This window comes from Sarcophilus harrisii, chromosome 4 (genome assembly GCF_902635505.1).
Source record: "Sarcophilus harrisii chromosome 4, mSarHar1.11, whole genome shotgun sequence".
In the NCBI taxonomy this organism is placed as follows: domain Eukaryota; kingdom Metazoa; phylum Chordata; class Mammalia; order Dasyuromorphia; family Dasyuridae; genus Sarcophilus; species Sarcophilus harrisii.
Window position 1 is genome coordinate 360,046,818 of NC_045429.1, and position 17,933 is coordinate 360,064,750.

General features: G+C 37.6%; 1 protein-coding gene across 2 annotated transcripts in view; it reads left to right on the forward strand.

Annotated features, from left to right (window-relative positions):
• The window catches only part of LOC111720942 (Fc receptor-like protein 4), a 33,051-nt gene extending 15,350 nt beyond the window's left edge, over positions 1-17,701 (forward strand). Inside the window, exons 2-11 of one of the 2 annotated variants that reach the window (XM_031966825.1) lie at positions 1,217-1,462; positions 2,936-3,190; positions 3,494-3,778; positions 4,842-5,129; positions 6,582-6,689; positions 12,522-12,549; positions 13,277-13,356; positions 14,098-14,166; positions 15,640-15,671; positions 15,754-17,701. In XM_031966825.1, coding sequence (XP_031822685.1) covers positions 1,217-1,462; positions 2,936-3,190; positions 3,494-3,778; positions 4,842-5,129; positions 6,582-6,689; positions 12,522-12,549; positions 13,277-13,356; positions 14,098-14,166; positions 15,640-15,671; positions 15,754-15,864 — 1,502 coding nt within the window. In that variant the 3' untranslated portion in view covers positions 15,865-17,701. The remainder of the gene's footprint in view (positions 1-1,216; positions 1,463-2,935; positions 3,191-3,493; positions 3,779-4,841; positions 5,130-6,581; positions 6,690-12,521; positions 12,550-13,276; positions 13,357-14,097; positions 14,167-15,639; positions 15,672-15,753) is intronic. The other variant, XM_031966826.1, reaches the window with a different exon arrangement.
• Positions 17,702-17,933: the final 232 nt, after the last annotated feature.

A 17,933-nucleotide genomic window follows, 5' to 3' on the forward strand; every position in this document is an offset into this window, starting at 1 on the left:
AACATGTCCAAAGACAGGAAGGAAGAATGCCTACAGAATAAAGGGAGAATTGAAGGGACTAATGTTCCATGCAATTTTAACCATTGATAGTCCTGGATATTTCAGAGGCTCTATTGGTACTTTCAAGTGAGGAAGGCACTTACAGTGAATTGAGGGCAGTCTATAGTCTTGCTTCCCCTACTTTTTTCCTCTATCCCAACTGTTTAGATTAATTTAATTAAAATTAACATGTGTTCTACAGGCAGGCAGTGGACAGAGCACTGGGTCTGATGGCAGGAAGATCTGAGTTCAAATCCTGTATCAGACATTTGCTAACTGTGTAATCTTGGGTATTCCATTTAGCCCCTATTTGCCTCACCTGTAAAATGGGGACATACAAGAAAACCCCACAGACAATATTCATAGAGTCACAGAGTTGGACATGACTAAACAAAAATAGCAACAATATTATATGTCAACCCTCTGCTCAATGCTAGAAGCACGAAAGTGAAAAAGTGTTCACTCTAATGGTGCTTTTAAGCAACATATACATAGAAAATTAAATATAAAAGACAAAATAATTTTGGGCAAAAGAGCACTAAAAAGTATGCATATATGATCAGAATAAGCTTTTTTTTCTGTGTGTGTGTGTGTGTGTGTGTGTGTGTGACCAGAATAAATTTCCTGTGGAAGGTTGTAACTGTTATTGTTGTTTGTCCTTTATTCTCAAAGACTTCAGAGAGGTAATGTCATGAGAGACAAGTAAATTTCATTTAAATGAGAGAGGGTGTTGCAAAATCACCAGTTTCATTTTCTCCTCTGGGAGTCTGGGTCCAGTAGCAAGATATAGATCAGGACTACAAGAGATGACCCTTACCTCAGATTGTGATTGTCTTGAGTTCCAAAGCTAATTCTCATAGAGTGATCTCAACATTTCTGTGGTCTATAAAGTAAAAACCAAACAAACAAACTCTGAACACATTTGGTAGCAGAAAATGTCAAATACTGAGCCCTATGGTCCCTTGTAAGTAAAGAAAGTAATCAGAAAGAAGACAGAAGACCCAGATTTTAGAAAAAGCTTGAAATTAGTATGTGAGAATAGATAGGTGAGCTATGCTTGAAAAAAATTGTTCCTAAGTTATGTGAAGCAATCCCTTTTCTATCATTTATATATTAATTTTGAATGTTGGAACAGCATATATCTTTCCTTTTTTTCCTTTTTCCATCTGTTACTCAGCTCTTTCATCAAAACCCATGATTTTTATCAATCCTCCATGGACCACTTTCTTCAAAGGGGAAAAGGTGCTTCTGACATGCAATGGATCACATTTCTATGCACCAGGAAAGACAAAATGGTACCACAAGGGGAAAATGCTCCAAGAAACTTCTGGAAACAACATAAGGGTTAATAGTTCTGGAACATATAAATGTACGACCAACAATTCACCCCTTAGTGACTCTGTAACCTTGACCTTTTCTCCAGGTAAGAAAAGAGGTGAATTAAAAAAACATTAAAATGGTTTCACTTTATTTTTCTCTTCCTGGGAATCCCAGGACTCAGAGCCCATAACTCAGTTCTTCTCTAGGTCTGGAAGTCAAGACCTTATTACCTCTAGTTCTAACATCAGTTTAGGACCAGAAATGTAAATGGCTTAATAGCCTGAGTGATTGTGAAGATATTGTCACTTTTGATAATAAAATGGAAGTTGAGAAGAGGAAAAGGTTTGGGAGGGGAACTAACTGGTTCTATTTTGGACATGTTGAGCATGAGTTGAATTTTTTCACCTGGGAAAAAAATCAGGATGTAGGGAGGATAGCAAGAGTAATCTAACCAAAATTCTAGTCTTGCCCAGGAGAAGCAACAACTCATTGTTTAGAAAATCTTGAGTGTATCTCTATGGGAGAGGGGAGGCTTTCATTAAATATATTACCATTTAGGGTAATATGACTTTTATATGCTCTGGAAACTTTTTTAAAAAGTGTGATTTGTTTTATTGCAGTGGTCTGAAACTAGTAACTCTGAGGTATAGTCTGTATATTCTTAAGATATTACCAGATCATTTTTATTTGAACACAGTCAAAAAAATAAGAATAATGAGATAACAGTGATATTAATGATGATGATGATGTCGATAATGATAGTATTTTCCATTTTATATAGTTGTTTAGCTGGCTTTCAAGTCAGGAGGAACAGCATTCAAGTTTCCCCTTCGATAAATACTGGCTGTATGATATGGCTAAATAACTTTACTTTTGGGCTTAGACAACTCTTTAAGAAGATAACTTTAGAGAGAGTGCTGATGTTTGATAAAAAAAATTTCCTCACCTGGGATTCTTATACCAATGAAAATCAGAGGTCCAGCCTCTAATCTTAAATATATTGCCTCATTTGATCTTCATATAAAATCAATGAAATAGGTATTAATATCATCTTTATTTTACCAGTAGGGAAATGATGGTTCAGAGAAATTAAATGAATTTCCAAAAGACACAGTTAATATCTGAAGCCAGTTCTGCTTAACTCCAAGTTATATATTCACTAAGCCACTCTGATTCTAAGTAGAGCACTTTTTCTCCTTCTCCACAAATCCAAAATTTTGAACCTGCCCTTTATAGGCTCAACAGATATGTTGACAAACATTATTTGCGAGAAGTCATCTCACTTTGAAGAGGAGGGAAATTGTCTCAGGGAATTAATCTTAACTAACCTAAGCAAACAGGAAACAGGGCTACCCAGGAAAGCCCTGAACATCCCAATAAAGCTTCATACCAAGGATTCCCTGGTCCTCCTTCCTTCTGCATTGCACTCAGTAGATATTGGTCTACTGAGTGCACAGAGAAGTCCATACCATCATAGATTCTGCAGGATGGCCTTTGTTATAAATGAATGAATATATTAAACCTCAAAAGGTTTAGAGATGATTAAGTAACTAATGAATGTGTGTATGTCTTACAGTTCTTTTGATCATGCGGATTCCATACCCTGTATTTGAAGGAGACAGTCTGATTCTTCAGTGCCAGGAAAAAGATAACAGTACTTTGACCCAGGTGACATACTACAAGAATAAAAAACCTTTTTCTGCTTTTAATCAAAATTCATCTGTCTTTATCCCACAAGCAAGATTAAGTGATAGGGGTCGATATTCCTGTACTGCAGTCAAACATAAATTATGGAAGATTATTTCAAATGAAGCGGTTCTACACATCCATGGTATGATTGATATTATTATGGGGAAGGAAATAAGGATAGTCAGTGGCAGGATTACTGATTGGGTAGAGTGAGATGGACAAGACAAAAGAACATCTTATGGACTGACCATTAATGGAAACAGACTGGGCCATTAATTCCCTTCTTTAGGAAGTTGGAAAAGTAGGAGTTAAAGCAACTAGGGGAAGAGAAAACAGGATTGGGGAGGTGACTGTGCATGGGTATATCTCTTTGTCTGACTAAGAATCAGCAGGTGTTTAAAAAAAAAAAAACAAGGTTCACTTTTTTTTGGTCTCTTCTTTCTAGAGCTGTTTTCACATCCAGTGCTGGAAACAACAGATTCCCAGCCCATAGAGGGGAGTGCGGTGACTCTGAGGTGTGAAATCTGGATCCCTCCACAGAAATCAAACATCCAACTTCACTTCTCCTTCTTCAGAGATCCCAGAATCATGCTATTGAGCCATTCTATAGCTGGAGAATTCCAGATCTCAAAATTCTGGAAGGAAGACTCAGGGTCTTATTGGTGTGAGGTAGAAACTGTGTATCCTCAGGTTTACAAACAAAGTCACCCAATAATGATGAGTGCAAGAAGTAAGTGTGAAGGAGAGAGATCTGGAATTAAGAAAAGGGAGGCTGGGTAAATGGTATCACTTTTGGCATTAAATCACATTTTATATGATTTTTTCTGTCCATAGTATAGGAATGAGACTCTTACTAGAGAGATGGGGCTCTGCTGCTTAAGTGGAGCATTAGGAATGGATTGAAAACCATAAGAATCCAAGGCAATGGATGCATTTTGCTTCTGGAGGTGGAAACAATGTTTACAATGTCTCAAAGACACATTCTTCCCTAACATATGTGTGTGTGTGTGTGTGTGTGTGTATGTGTGTGTGTATGTGTGTGCATGTGCGCATGTGATGAGAGGGAGAGAGACATATTCTAAACTGAGATTACGCTAGATTATTCAGATGAGCAAAATTCCAGAATGGTAGGTTGATGGAGAAGGACATTTAGGAAAGGGACATCCATTATAATGAGAATAAACAATCTGAGGACCTTCCATATGAAACACATCATGATAAGCACTGGGAATACAAAAAGGAATAAACAATGTAATTTCTTTCCCCTCAATATATTTACAATCTAGTTGGGAAGTTATTTTAAAAAAGGAGTATATGCTAAGGGTCAAGTCAATATGGAAATAAGTGGGTTCAACATTCAGCAGGCATTTATTAAATATCTCTGCCTATCAAGGTATCACTGGGAGCTAGAAGAGGAGTAGAGGAGAAGCTTGGCTTGATATATGGCCAATCTCAATGCTTCAAAAATAGTAGAGGAAAATCTGTTGGAGGAACTAGTTTTCCATGTAGAAGTCCAATCCTATTTAATCTTGGACAATTGATGCCATTGCCATTAGGTTAGAAAGTTAGCTAGTTTTTAAAAACTTGATTAAAGAGGAGAGAGGGTATTGTTTCCTTCCTAGGAGTGGTTTGGAATTATTTTCAATTTTCATTCTTCAACATCTGATCCTGAAACATTTCCTATTTCATGTACTCTGACCTTTTATTTCAGCACTTCAAATATTGATTTCAGTCTCTTTCCTAACCCCAAATCCCCTGTAGAAGATTATCTCACAAGTCATATATTCACCCAGGAATCCCCATCACTGGAGTTCACATAGAAGTGCAACCTCATGGAGGGCATGTGATAGGAGGGCAGAAGCTGGTTCTTCTTTGCTCAGTAGCTGAAGGCTCAGGAACTATCACATTCTCCTGGTACAAAGAAGGCACAGAAGCCATTCTGGAGAAGAAGATTCAGCAGTCTTTGGTAGCAGAGTTCACAATTTCTGCTGTGAGGGAGAATGATTCTGGGAAATACTATTGCACAGTTGACAACAATAGCAGCCTTATTCCCAGTAATTCTGTGAGCATTACTGTAAAAAGTAAGTTTACCTCTATTCCTCTCCTCTCCTCTTGTCTCTTTTCATTTCCTCTCCTCTCCTCTCTTCTCATGGCTTTCTCCCCCTCTCCCTCTTTCTTTCTTTGTTTTCTTTTCTTTTTCTTTCTTTCCCTCCCTTCTTCCCTCTCTTCCTTTCTTCTTTTCCTTCCTTCCTTCCCTCCCTCCCTCCTCCTTCCTTCCTTCCTTCCTTCCTTCCTTCCTTCAAGCCATAGGACAGCAATGAATGTGAGAGTGTCACATTCATCAGGGATCCTCAAACTATGGCCGCAGGCCAGATGCAGCAGCTGAGGATGTTTATCCCCTTCACCCAGGGCTATGAAGTTTCTTTATTTAAAGGCCCACAAAACAACATTTTTGTTTTTACTATAGTCTGGCCCTCCAACAGTCTGAGGGACAGTGAACTGGCCCCCTATTTAAAAAGTTTGAGAACCCCTGACTCTAGTACCTTTCCTTCCTTCCTTCCTTCCTTCCTTCCTTCCTTCCTTCCTTCCTTCCTTCCTTCCTTTTTTTCTTGGTAATTACAAATACAGAAAATAACTTACAAAACTCCAACTTATGGGAGAAAAAGTTTGTTAAGCAGCCCTCAGTCAAGTTCATTCTTGATCCAGAGCCATCCCTGTTCTTCCAAAAGTTTCCATTTTCCTTCCTCCTTCCCTGCTTCTACTCCCAGCCCAAATTGGGCTCCCACTAAACTCTCCTGTCCATTTTTTTTTGTTCTAGGTCTCCACTCATCTTTCTGTCCAGATTGAATTGTTTTTTCCAATTTTCTGAATTTCTTTATTCCCAAGGGATAAGCTGAATGAAGAGATTCTAAGAAAAGAGATACAGATTGGATAATGTTTTTCCAAGATTCACTATCTCTAAAGTTCACATAGAAACCTATTACCTTAAGGACTAAGCCATAGAAGGACAGAAACAGGAAACACTGAGAGTGTCACATTCATCAGACACAGAGAGAACATTGGAGAAAGCCTGGGGTGGGGAGGGGAGAGACGATGTTTACTAAAAGCAGATTTTGAACTGTTATGAAGGAAGGTAGTGGCACCAAAGTGAACTGACTTTCTTGTTTTCTCAACCAATCCTCCTTTTCTCTGCATTACTTGAGAGGACAATCTAATCTTCTGCTCTTAGATTTTTCATCTGATGATTTTAAATCCCTAAATTGATTTTTTTCATCCTCTGTAGATTCACTTGAAGATATCTTTGGGACACTTCCAATGGCAGTCAGGACAGCAGAGATAACAAGAACCTTATCCCTTCTTCAATTTCTATTTGATACTTAAGAAGCCCAAGAGACCCTAATATGGCCTATTTTTTAGATTTGCTGTTTCACTTTTTATGCCAGTCCAGATGAAGCAATAGGTTTTTTGCCCCAGGAAATTCTAGACTCTGGGTTGCTCTTCTCTAAAATTCCTACTTTCCTCTGTGCCTACAGGGAATGGAAGGGGCTCATTTATAGCAGTAATCACCGTAGCTCTGGGCAGTGTCCTTGGTTTTATTGCTGTTGCTCTTCTGGTTTACTTCAAGCATCAAAGGAAATCAGGTTTGTTGTCCTCTGTTATTTCATCTTTGTCACAGCCAGAGAAAGTGTGGTAACTAGATGTTAGTAGCCCTGGGTTTAATTAAGTACCAGCTCTGACACTTACAAGTTGCCCATATCAATGAAAGCACTGGATCAGTCTTTAGACTAGAGATGAAAGAAGTAAGGTGCAGAAAAGTATCCCGACTCCAAATCCTAGCTCCTTTACATTGGAGCCATGCCAATTCCTTACAATGTAGTGCCCTTACCATTTAACAAATTAGTACCCCTGGAGGTGGTTGGTAGCACATTCGTTAGATTGCTGGACCTGGAGTCAGGAAGGCATGAGTTCAAAACCAGCTTTAGACACTTAAATATGACCCTAGGCAAGTTTCACGCACAAATAATATTTGTAAATACCTGGTCCACAGTAGTAGATTTTACATAAATATTCCTCTTTTTTCTTTCTTTCTTTTTTCTTTCTTTCTTTCTTCCCTCCTTCCTTCCTTCCTTCCTTCCTTCCTTCCTTCCTTCCTTCCTTCCTTCCTTCCTTCCTTCCTTCCTTCCTTCCTTCCCTCCTTCCTTCCTTCCTTCCTTTCTTTGTTTTCCTTTCCTTTTTTCTTCTCTTCTCTTCTCGTGAAGGAAAGGAGAAAAAGCATTTATCTAACAGGGGTCCTCAAACTATGGCCGCAGGCCAGATGCAGCAGCTGAGGATGTTTATCCCCCTCACCCAGGGCTATGAAGTTTCTTTATTTAAAGGCCCACAAAACAAAATTTTTGTTTTTACTATGGTCCGGCCCTCCAACAGTCTGAGGGACAGTGAACTGGCCCCCTATTTAAAAAGTTTGAGAACCCCTGACTCTAGTACTTACTATTTGCCAAGCATAGCGCTAAGTGGTTAGCAAATATTAACTCATTTGATCTTCACAATAACCCTAAAAGGCAGGCCCTTGAGAGTGCTACTGTGCCCATTATATACTTGAGAAAACTAAGACAAGCAGTTAAGTGACTTGCCCAGAGTCACAAATCTAGTAAATGTCGATTTGCATTTGGGTCTTCCTGACTTCAGAGCAGGCACTCTATCTACTGTGTACCTAGCTGCCTTTTCAACCCCTTGGTGTTTCTGTGATAATTAACACATGTTCCTCTTTGAAAGCCTCACCTTCCCTTTAATAAGTTGTAATTAAGTTTGAATTTTCCCCTTTTTGTAATGTGATCATTTAAAAGAATATTAGAATTGGAAAATAGCTAGTCTAGTATCCCCTTCTTCATTTTGACAAATGAGAAGACTGAAACCGAGAAAAGTTATTTACCTAAGACCACAGTCAGTCTTGAGGGCTGGCTCTTCTAATATGAAGTCCAGTAAGCTCCATTTCTGTTACTCTGTGCTAAAAAAAATCTTAACATAGACTGCAAGATTACATGCTAAATAACCCAATTTTCCAATGAGAAATGTTTTTATAAATTTAAATGCAAATTATGAAAAATATGAATTTAACTAGGACATTATTGTTGTTTTTGAATTTTGATAATATTATAAAGAATTAATTTCATTACCCAGTGATCAGTTAAGCAACAAGAGTTTTCCCAAAGGGAAGAGTGATAATACTGGTTATTCTGAGGCTCAGTCCAGGAGCTATTATCAGAGATGCATAAGAAATCTTCACATCTGGGGAGTGTGGTAACCTCTGCCTCAAGGTGTGAAAGAATATTTTTGCATCTTAAAAGATAGTACTAAAATAGCTCAGTCATTTCTGGGAACTTCTGTTTGTTCTTCAGAGTTAATTTCACTTCCTCAATATAAATTCACTTCCTCAATATTTTCCAAGAATTTATGAGAAATTAGCATCTACTTTGGGAACTAAAGTTAAATGAGTAATATAGGCAACTTAATGGATTTTTGTGAGGAAGGAGGAAACTGGAAATTGTTGGACAAGTTATGATAACATAATTAAGAAGATGTGTGTTTGGTTATTTACTGTTGACACTTTTATGGTTCAAAGAAGTTATAGATGGCATGTTTGTCAAATTGCAAATGATAAGATACCGAGGTGGAATACTTAACATATTGGATAAGAGAGCTCATGACAGGCTACATGAGGAACCAGGTCTAATTAGATGGAATTTGTGATCAAGTAATCATCTTTACTTTTTTTTTTTTTTTTTGCAATCAAGTAATCACCTTTAAAAATATAGAATGGAGTAGGCATAGCTAGAGTGGAAAGAGATCTAGGTTTTTAAGCAGACTACAATCTCAAAATGAGTCTAAACTAAAGAGATTTCAACCTTCCTTAACAAGGCTCCTTAATTTCCCTGTCTTTATTCCTTCCCTTTGCTCTCTGAACCCAGTCTGGGAAGACTTTGCTGATGATGTGAGCCTTACCATCACCATATATTTTTGTGATTCTGACTGAGTGGGAGCATTTGATTCCATGGATTTGGGGAGGTTTTGGATGAGAGAGTATTATAAGACAAAGAAAGACATGCCATTTTGGGGGGCAAAGATCAGGAGAAAAAACCCAGAGAGAAAAAAAAATTGTAGTGACACAAGGCTTTGGGGAGTCTTTAGCCAAGAGGGCACAGAGAAATTTGTGTGATTTGTGGGGTGATAACACCAAATAGATTTTTTTCTTCAGTTTCCCACATAGTGATGAAACTAGCTGAAAGGATAAGCCTAAGCCAGGAAAACGTGATTTCTGTCACATATTGAGTGTGTGACCTTAACCTCAATGCTCTAGGGCCAGGGGGGTAAAACTCTGGGAGGCCCCAAAATTCTTGAGAGGCCTAATCAGATTAAAATGTAACTGGGAAATGTTTAATAAAATAAAAATACAACACAATGGATAATGTGAATTTGTGATTTTCTAAGTTAATATGGGACCACAGGGATCCATTTATATTTGAGTTTGATGCCAGCTAGTCTACTCATTTCTCCAAGACTACAAATTGACTCTACATCAATGAAATCACAAAGTCTAGTACCTATGTTTAGAAATTTAAAAATAGTGAAATTGACAGCTTCTCATTTTCAAGTTTCCGTACATATAGAGGGTGCCTACTTTGTGTGGACAGGGAGTATGATGGGACATTTGACATTTGAGAACAAGGATTTGGGTCTGAGTTCAGGTTCTACTATTTACTTGTTTAACTTTGCAATCTTGAGCCAACCAAACCACCTTATTAAACTTTAGCTTTTTTTAAATCAGTAAAATAGGAATGATCAGTTTTGCATTACCTAGCTCTCAGGATTGTAGAGAACATCAGATGAGATAATATGTGAGAAATACTTTTAAACCCATGGTCACAATCTTAATTATCACTTACTTGCCTTGTGATTTTGATAGGTTCCAGAAGGCTTCCTACCCACATTTTTCTCTTAATCTCTTTTTCCATATCACTACTCCAATAATCTTTCATATATAAAAATTTAGCTGGAAATAGTGATGTGTATAAGTGGTCATTGCTGCTAGGGAAGATAAGGGGAGAGGCATATTACTAGAGTTTAGGAATTCTGAGTTATAGGAGGTTAAATACCAAATTGGGTACCACATTAAGTCAGACATCAATATGATACACCCCTAGAAAAAGAGTATCTTGAGGCTGCCTGAGGAGGAACAACCTAACACAAATCAGGCTTACATGTCTATCAATGTTGGGATTGACCTGTGAGTGAATGTTGTGCTTCTTGTCTGGGATACTAGGTCTCAAAAAACAAAACAAAACAAAACACAAAAAGCCCAACAACCTCAAAACCTTTAGCTTAATGACTCCTTATTAGGTAAAATTTAAATATGTTTTCATTGACATTCGGGCTTCTCCTCATTCTGGTTCCATTCTAACTTTCTATCTATCACCAACATTAAGAAATAGAAATCTCTTCTGGGGTTAAGAGGAGTAATATCTAAATCAGGATTTAAGGAAATACAGACGTAAAGGTCATGAAATGTTGGCAGTAGGGTTTCTTCAGGGTACCAAAATCCAAGGAGCTGAAATAAGAGCTAGAAACCAGTAAGAGAAGTAGAGATTTAGGAAGAGGTTGGCTGTTATCTTTGGATCCTAGAATGTGGGGAGGTGATGGTGACACCTAATTTATTTCCCTAAAGCTTTGGCCCTTTCATGGCATCTATATGACTTTTCTGTTTCCAGTGGGTTCTGAGATAATGACATGATTAATGGCAGGGTCCTCAATGTACTTCCTGACTTAGACAAGAAAGCCTTAGGCTTGGACATAAGTTTACATTAATTCCTGCCATGAATTTTACATTCAGTCAAGTTGGATTGCTTGACATTTCTAACTACTCCTTATGCCTTTTTGTTTCTGTACCTTTGTTCATGCTACTATTTAGTAGCTGTAGTAGTAGTAATAATGCTGGAGAAACTGAGGCAAAATAGAGATTAAAGAGTTTTTAACATTTTATTTGAGAGAGAGAGATTGTGCTGGGGCCAAATGGATCCATGTTTTGGTCCCAGGGCTGAATGAAACTTTCATCTCCAAGAATCCAGCAGCTAATGTGAATCTCCCGTGATATGTGTGTGTGTGTGTGTGTGTGTATGTATACACACACACACACACACACACACACACATATATATATATACATACACACACACACACACATATATATACACATACACACACACACACACACACACACACACACACATATATACACACACACACAGCTCCAAGTGACAGGGCTAGACCGAGGCAAGGGCAGAGTCAGAGCACTGAGAGCAGACTATCAATCCAGTTCTGACAGGATGGGGGGAGGCACCAGACATTCTGATAAGTTGGGATCAAGAAGAACAATAACAGAATGGGAGGAGGCACCAGACATTCTAGTAAGTAGGGAAAGTCTGGGGTCATGATGCCTAAGAGAGAAGGTCTTTTTCCTTATCTGGATTAAACATTTACAGTTTATAATCTAATGTAGCCTGCCCTAAATTATATCAGTTCTAATGCTTAGGAGGGAGGAGTGGTGTTGCAACCAGGGGGATTGAGGCAGAACAATTGAGAAACTGAGTCAGGACCATTAGGGAAACTGAGGCAGAATAATAAAAGGGAGCTGTGGCACAACAATGCTGTGCTACCCTCTTCCCTGGCTACTAAATTCTTGCTCATCCTTCAAAACCTATCTTAAATGGTATCTTCTCCAGAAGCGTTCCCATATTTTCCCATTCAGTAATGACTTTTCCATCTTTGTGTTTCCCATAGTACTATGTACCTTTCTGATGTAATCAATATGTACTATTTTGTATTATAGATATGTGCCATATCCACTTAATAAACTGCAAACTCCATAAAGGCAGAGACAGTGATCTTCTAAACTTGGCATTTCCTCCAGAGCCTAGGGCAGGGCTTTGCACTTAGCAGGCTCTTCACAAATGTCCAGATTGTTGCCACATGTAGCAACTAGCCTTTGGCCTTTGGGAACTTAAAGTCTTGTTGAGGAGACAAGACTCAGGATTATGAAACAATTAGAGAACAATATAATAATTAATAGTTTAAGAACTTCATTTGGTTTGTAAACTTCTCAGGACCCAGTGAACCATCAAAGCAGCTCATGACTGAACCATGACAAAGCAGCTGATTGTAGATTTATGAGTCTTCCAATTATATTTTATACACATATATACATACACACACACACACATATATATATACACAGAAACATACACACAGATATATATATATATACATATAGATATTTCAGCACCTAGCACAACCTTGACAGACTATGTGGGTTTCTTCAGTGTCTCCCTAAATTGAGAAAAAGCCCCAATTCCTCTATTGTAGTTCCAGATCTGCCAGAGAAAGAGACATCTACTGATATATTCTTCTACTTTGCTTTTCAGGGCAAAATTTTTCTACAGACCTGCCCAGGTGAGATATGCTTAGACTTCCCCAGACCTCTGCTTTTCTTTTTGCTACTGTTTTTTTTTTTAAAGATGTATACACTTCAGAAATATGGAATTTAGTTACTGTTTATCTCAGTAATTGGACATGTTTTGTTCTTAACACCCTTCTAGATGTATGAAAGCTGTTCCCTGAACTCACCTTCCTCCACCCTCACCCCCACTCAGTCTCTGGGGCATATATTTTCTGGGTTCTGTTTGCAACTGGTGTTATAACATTTATTTCTTTAACTCATTGGTTTATATAGTGCTATCTGTTTATTTATATATATTCTGTCCATGACAGTGACTCAGACATGGAATATTATAATTACACTGGACTTTTCATCACCCATGGTATGATCTGTATTTAATTCTAAACATGTACAGCCAAGGATGAAGTCCAGCCATGTGCTGAGTTAATGTCTTTCCACAAAGCGTTCCCCTTTCATTCCTAAGAGCTTCATTGTATTTGTGTACACTGTCTAGTTTTCAGTCCCAAGCTGCCTGATCTTCTCCAACCAGTTCTAGCATGAAGGGAAAAAAATCTACTTGATGTTGTCAACTCATGTCATTCAGAATTTTCTGTGCCTTCTTGGCTGCTTGTTTCCCTAAAGTCCTGTGTCACTCTCATTTTCCTTTTTTCTCAGGAATCCCTCTCCACATTTAGTTCTGTCACTGTTTCCCAAAATGACATGCTTTTCTGTGTCTCACAGGAGTCTTCCTATCCAAATCCAAGGAACTATGGAATCAAATGCATGTACACAGTTGAAATTGCAAGAAATACATAGTGATGGTAAGGCTAATACAATCAGCAATATCTTCCTAAGGTTGGCTCAGAGAGTAGAAGGAGGGGAAAAGAAAAGGGAAACTGAGGAACTTTTTTGAGCAGTGTGGGGGGAAGACAAAGGAATATTATTCTTTAAAAGACTTTCATTTAGTATTGACCAATGTACAATAATCCCATAGTATAGAACCTGAAACAATGGGCAGAAATCATACTGTGGATGATTTTTAGCCAATGTAAACGAAAACTTCCTGTTAGAGAGGTATAAAGAAAATAACATACATTTTCTTGAAAGGTAGTGACATTCCCATCATCGGAGGACATCACAAAATCTCAGAATTACAAGGAACATCAGAGAGTATCTAATCTAATATAAATCTGAAACCTATCTATAATATACTCAATAAATGATCATAAAATTTTATTTGAGGAAATCCAATGGAATGGAACCTACTACCCTACCTATTCCTGAGGCAGACCATATCATTTTTTAATAGGGGAGTAAAGTGTAAAATTTACTTTCCTATTAAATGTCCTCTTATTAGATTTAGATAACATTCTAGCATTATTTGGTATATTTCAATTAGGTAAAGGGTTGGACAAAAAGACATCCCTGATGTTCAACCATAAGAGTCTATGAATTTGAGGTTAAGTCTTGTACGGTCTTTCTAACCACCTCAAGTTTGAATTTTTAGGGAGTTGGCTGGAAAAAGTCAGTAGCATCTTAGACAATCTCATCTTCTATTGCAGAGACTCCAGTTGTTGAAGATGTGATCTATTCAGAAGTCTGGAGTACACAGCAGGGAAAAGAAGAGGCGGGTGAGATACTGGAACTCTAAATAGAATAATTTTGTTGGAGTTTAAGAGTACTAGCTTATATAAATAGATATTGACATCCTTCAGCTGATTCTCAAAGTGGTAGATGTTGATGGTGTGAACATGTGATAACTGTCCTCAGGTCTGCACTGAGAGGAGCTACCTAATCTCTGTGTGGCTACCTCACCCTACCTGCCTCCCTGCTTCCTCAGTCACCCCTTCATCCAAAGCTATATGTGATAGCACAGACTGGGAATCTATCACTTGGAACAAGTAACAAATCCCCTGCCTGACCAACATGAGGTTAGCTTATGGCAGAGTAGTCATAGAGCTACTTTTCTGGACTACTGAAGTTCACTGCTCTCTTGTGTCCTGACCCACAGAACTGCAGAAATAATGTCCCATCTCTGCTATGTTGAGGAATTGGCTTCATTCTATATACTTTATTTATTTTAACATTCATTTTTTAAAATATTGAGTTCCAAATTCTCTCCTCTCCTTCATCTCCCACTCACTGAGAAGGCAAGCAATATATTATCAATTATACACGTGAAGTCTATATTTGCATATTAGCCAAATTGATTCTAGTATATGGAATTTTTTGCTTTAGACCTTCTGTGAAGCTCCCTCCAGGTCCCTTTGGTAGGGAATTAGACACATAGGTTTCTTTATCTTTTTTATTGTCTTCCTGGAAAACTATTATAGAACTTAGAAGTTGTCTGATCCCATTTAGCCTCCATTTTTTAGGATGTATATTGAAGAGAATCAAACTTGTCCCCTTATCACTGTAGTCCCTTTCCATAGAATTGTAGTAATGGGCAAACTAAATAATACAAAGTATTTGGAATTTGCTTCAGGGAAAGTTTCTGATCATGGGTGTTTTTTTTTTTTTTTTTCTTTCCTTTTTTACTCTTAGTAGAGAACACTGACAGGCAACAATCAAAAGTGACTTTGGTTAGGGAATTCTCATGTTCATATTAATAAGATGCTAAGATGTGAAGGCAAAAATCAGGCGTGAGAAGAAAAACTTTGCTAGTTTTATTGGAAGATTTGCTCTATGAAATCTTGTCAAGGACTTAGAAAAAGGTAAACTAAGGCAAGTCTTCTTAAGCTTTTTCCACTTGTGACCCCTTTTCATCAGAGAAATTTTTACATGACTCCAGATATAGGGATATATAAAATATGCATACAAACAAAACATTTATTCATAATAAATCATAATTTCAAGACTCCCACATTCAGTTATGAGACACTTATTGGGTAGCAACCTATAGTTTAAGAAGCTGGAGGATAAAGGATAAATAAGCCAGAAAGTTGAATCTGTTGAAATAAGAACAGAAGTGGAAGAAAGGAATAGTCTTTTAAAAAGAGATGACAATGACCAATGGAAAGTTTTGGGGTAGCCTGGGCTCTTGGATGATTAAATATAAGCTCTAAGGTTGAACATTACTCTTAACTCCCCTTTTCTTTCCATAGCAGATGCCTCAGAAAAGCCTCCACTTGACAAGGTGAGTCATATTCCCTGGCTTCCCATTCCCATTTCCTTTCTCTCTCTTCTCTAGTGCTTTACATTTGTATTTTGTTTCCCAGGACTACTCAGTCATCTACTTGGTAGTGAAGAAGACAGAAACTCAAGGAGACTCAACTGGGAGTTCCCAGATTATGAATGAGAGCAATAGAGATACTACAGATGGCTTTTAAAATGTCCTACTTTCTTGATCCATCCAGAGCTTCGTGTTCATGCTTGGCATATTCTTTAAAGATCTTAGAGATCTTTTACTTTACCAGTTCTTTCAGGATTCTTTTATTTATTTCATGGAGAAACTGGCACAGTTATGGGAAAATTTAGGCAGGAGGTCTAGTATCCCAGAGAGAGCCCATGACTTTTAAAATTTCATGTTTTTATGAGTTGTATCTGAACCCTTGTATTCCTGAAGGACTGAAGGCATTGAGGCAGAAATGCCTCTCCATTTTCACATTGGGGAAACTGATACAAAGGCACACACATATATGTACACACATATGTACATATGTATGTGTACATATGTGTGTACTGGAGAGGGAAATGTCAAACCACCCCAGTATCTTTGCCAAGAAAATTTCAAATGGTCTCACAGAGAGTTGGACATGACTAAAATGACTGAACAGCATATATAATAAGAAGAATCATACACATTTAATACATATTATATATGGGCACATATAACAATAAGCAAATACCATAAGATAATATAGAGCCTAGATATGAAACTTCATTGATACAGAAAACTCCCAAATTAGGAAACTCCTTCTACCAATTCAAACCAGCTTTCTCTGCATATATATGTAGTATTTATATCGATAGATATATAAATCATTTTCAGATTTTCCCTACCTCACATTTGTGTTGCTCTGGGTAACTATTTTCTCAATCAACCATTGCCTTCTTTTGACTTTGATAAGAATTACTGTAATTATCTGAACTGTACTACTGCTGTATGAATTTTTAACTGTAAAAATAATGACCAATCTTATTATTGTTATTGTCATCATCATCATCATCATTGTATTATGATTATTTATTGTATACTGATACTAAAAGTATAAATGCTGCCCCCTTCCCATTTTGGGAACCTTCTTTTAAAGCAGAAGAAATATTTGTATTACGTATGGCTTATTGGAATTCTTTTGTTATAGATTTTTAATGGTTTATCATAATTTTTTTTTTCTGAGCTAATAGTTTTCTTTGAAGTACAGTTGCTTATAGTCTCATAAACTTGTTTTCCAAGAATGTAACTGGTGGTTTTTCTTTCTCCTGATTTATGTAAAAATTCCTGTCCTATCCCCATTCTTAAGGTAATGGTAGTTTTTGTCAAGGTTCTTTTCAGTTTATTTATTAGCTCTAGAACAGAGCAGATAAACAATCTTGAGATGATCATCCCAAAGTCACTGATTGTATTACAGACAAAGGTTAATTATGGGAAGGAGGTCTCTAGCAAGTGCCTGCAGCTGAGGTCACAGAGAATCGGAAATATAAGTCTAGACTGAGATTGCCACAAAGACTAATTAAGACTGGGGGGGGGAGGGGGAAGTCTGTGAGTCTGTAAGTGTCCTAGGCTCCTAGGCAATTAATAACCCTTCAAAAAGTGTCCTTTAGCTCAGGCTCTGGTACCATGGCCGATTAGCATCTGTAAATCTTTTAGAACACTTGATCAAATTCCTTGCAAATGAAAAGCAAGGGACTTCAGCCATTGCGCATTTTCTCTTTGTAAACAAGAACAATCTAGTCTCAAGTTGCTTTGGTGCCAAAGACAGGTCCTTTGACCCTCTCACAGATACTAGTTCATATATTTAGTCTAAAAAAATCTGGTGGAGAAATAGAAACTTTCCAATCTGAAAAGATCTATGACCCTCATTTGAAAGCACTCAATAAAGGGAGCTTGTAGCATTCATGTTCTGGGGACTTGCTGTTTATTCAAGATGAAGCTTTTGTAGTTAGTAGTTTTTCAGTTGTGTCTGACTCTTTGTAACCCTTTTTGGGGTTTTCTTGGCAAAGATACTTGAGTGGTTTTCCATTTCCTTCTCTAGCTCCTTTTACAGATGAGGAAACTGAGGCAAATAGGGTTAAGTAATTTGTTGGAGGTCACACAGTAGTGTTTGAGGCAGGATTTGAACTCAGGAGTTCCTGATGGAGAAATAAGCACTCTCCCCACTGTGCCATCTACATGCCTGAGATGGAATTAGTTAATAATTTATTTCCTTTGATACAACTTATTATTCATTTAACTGCA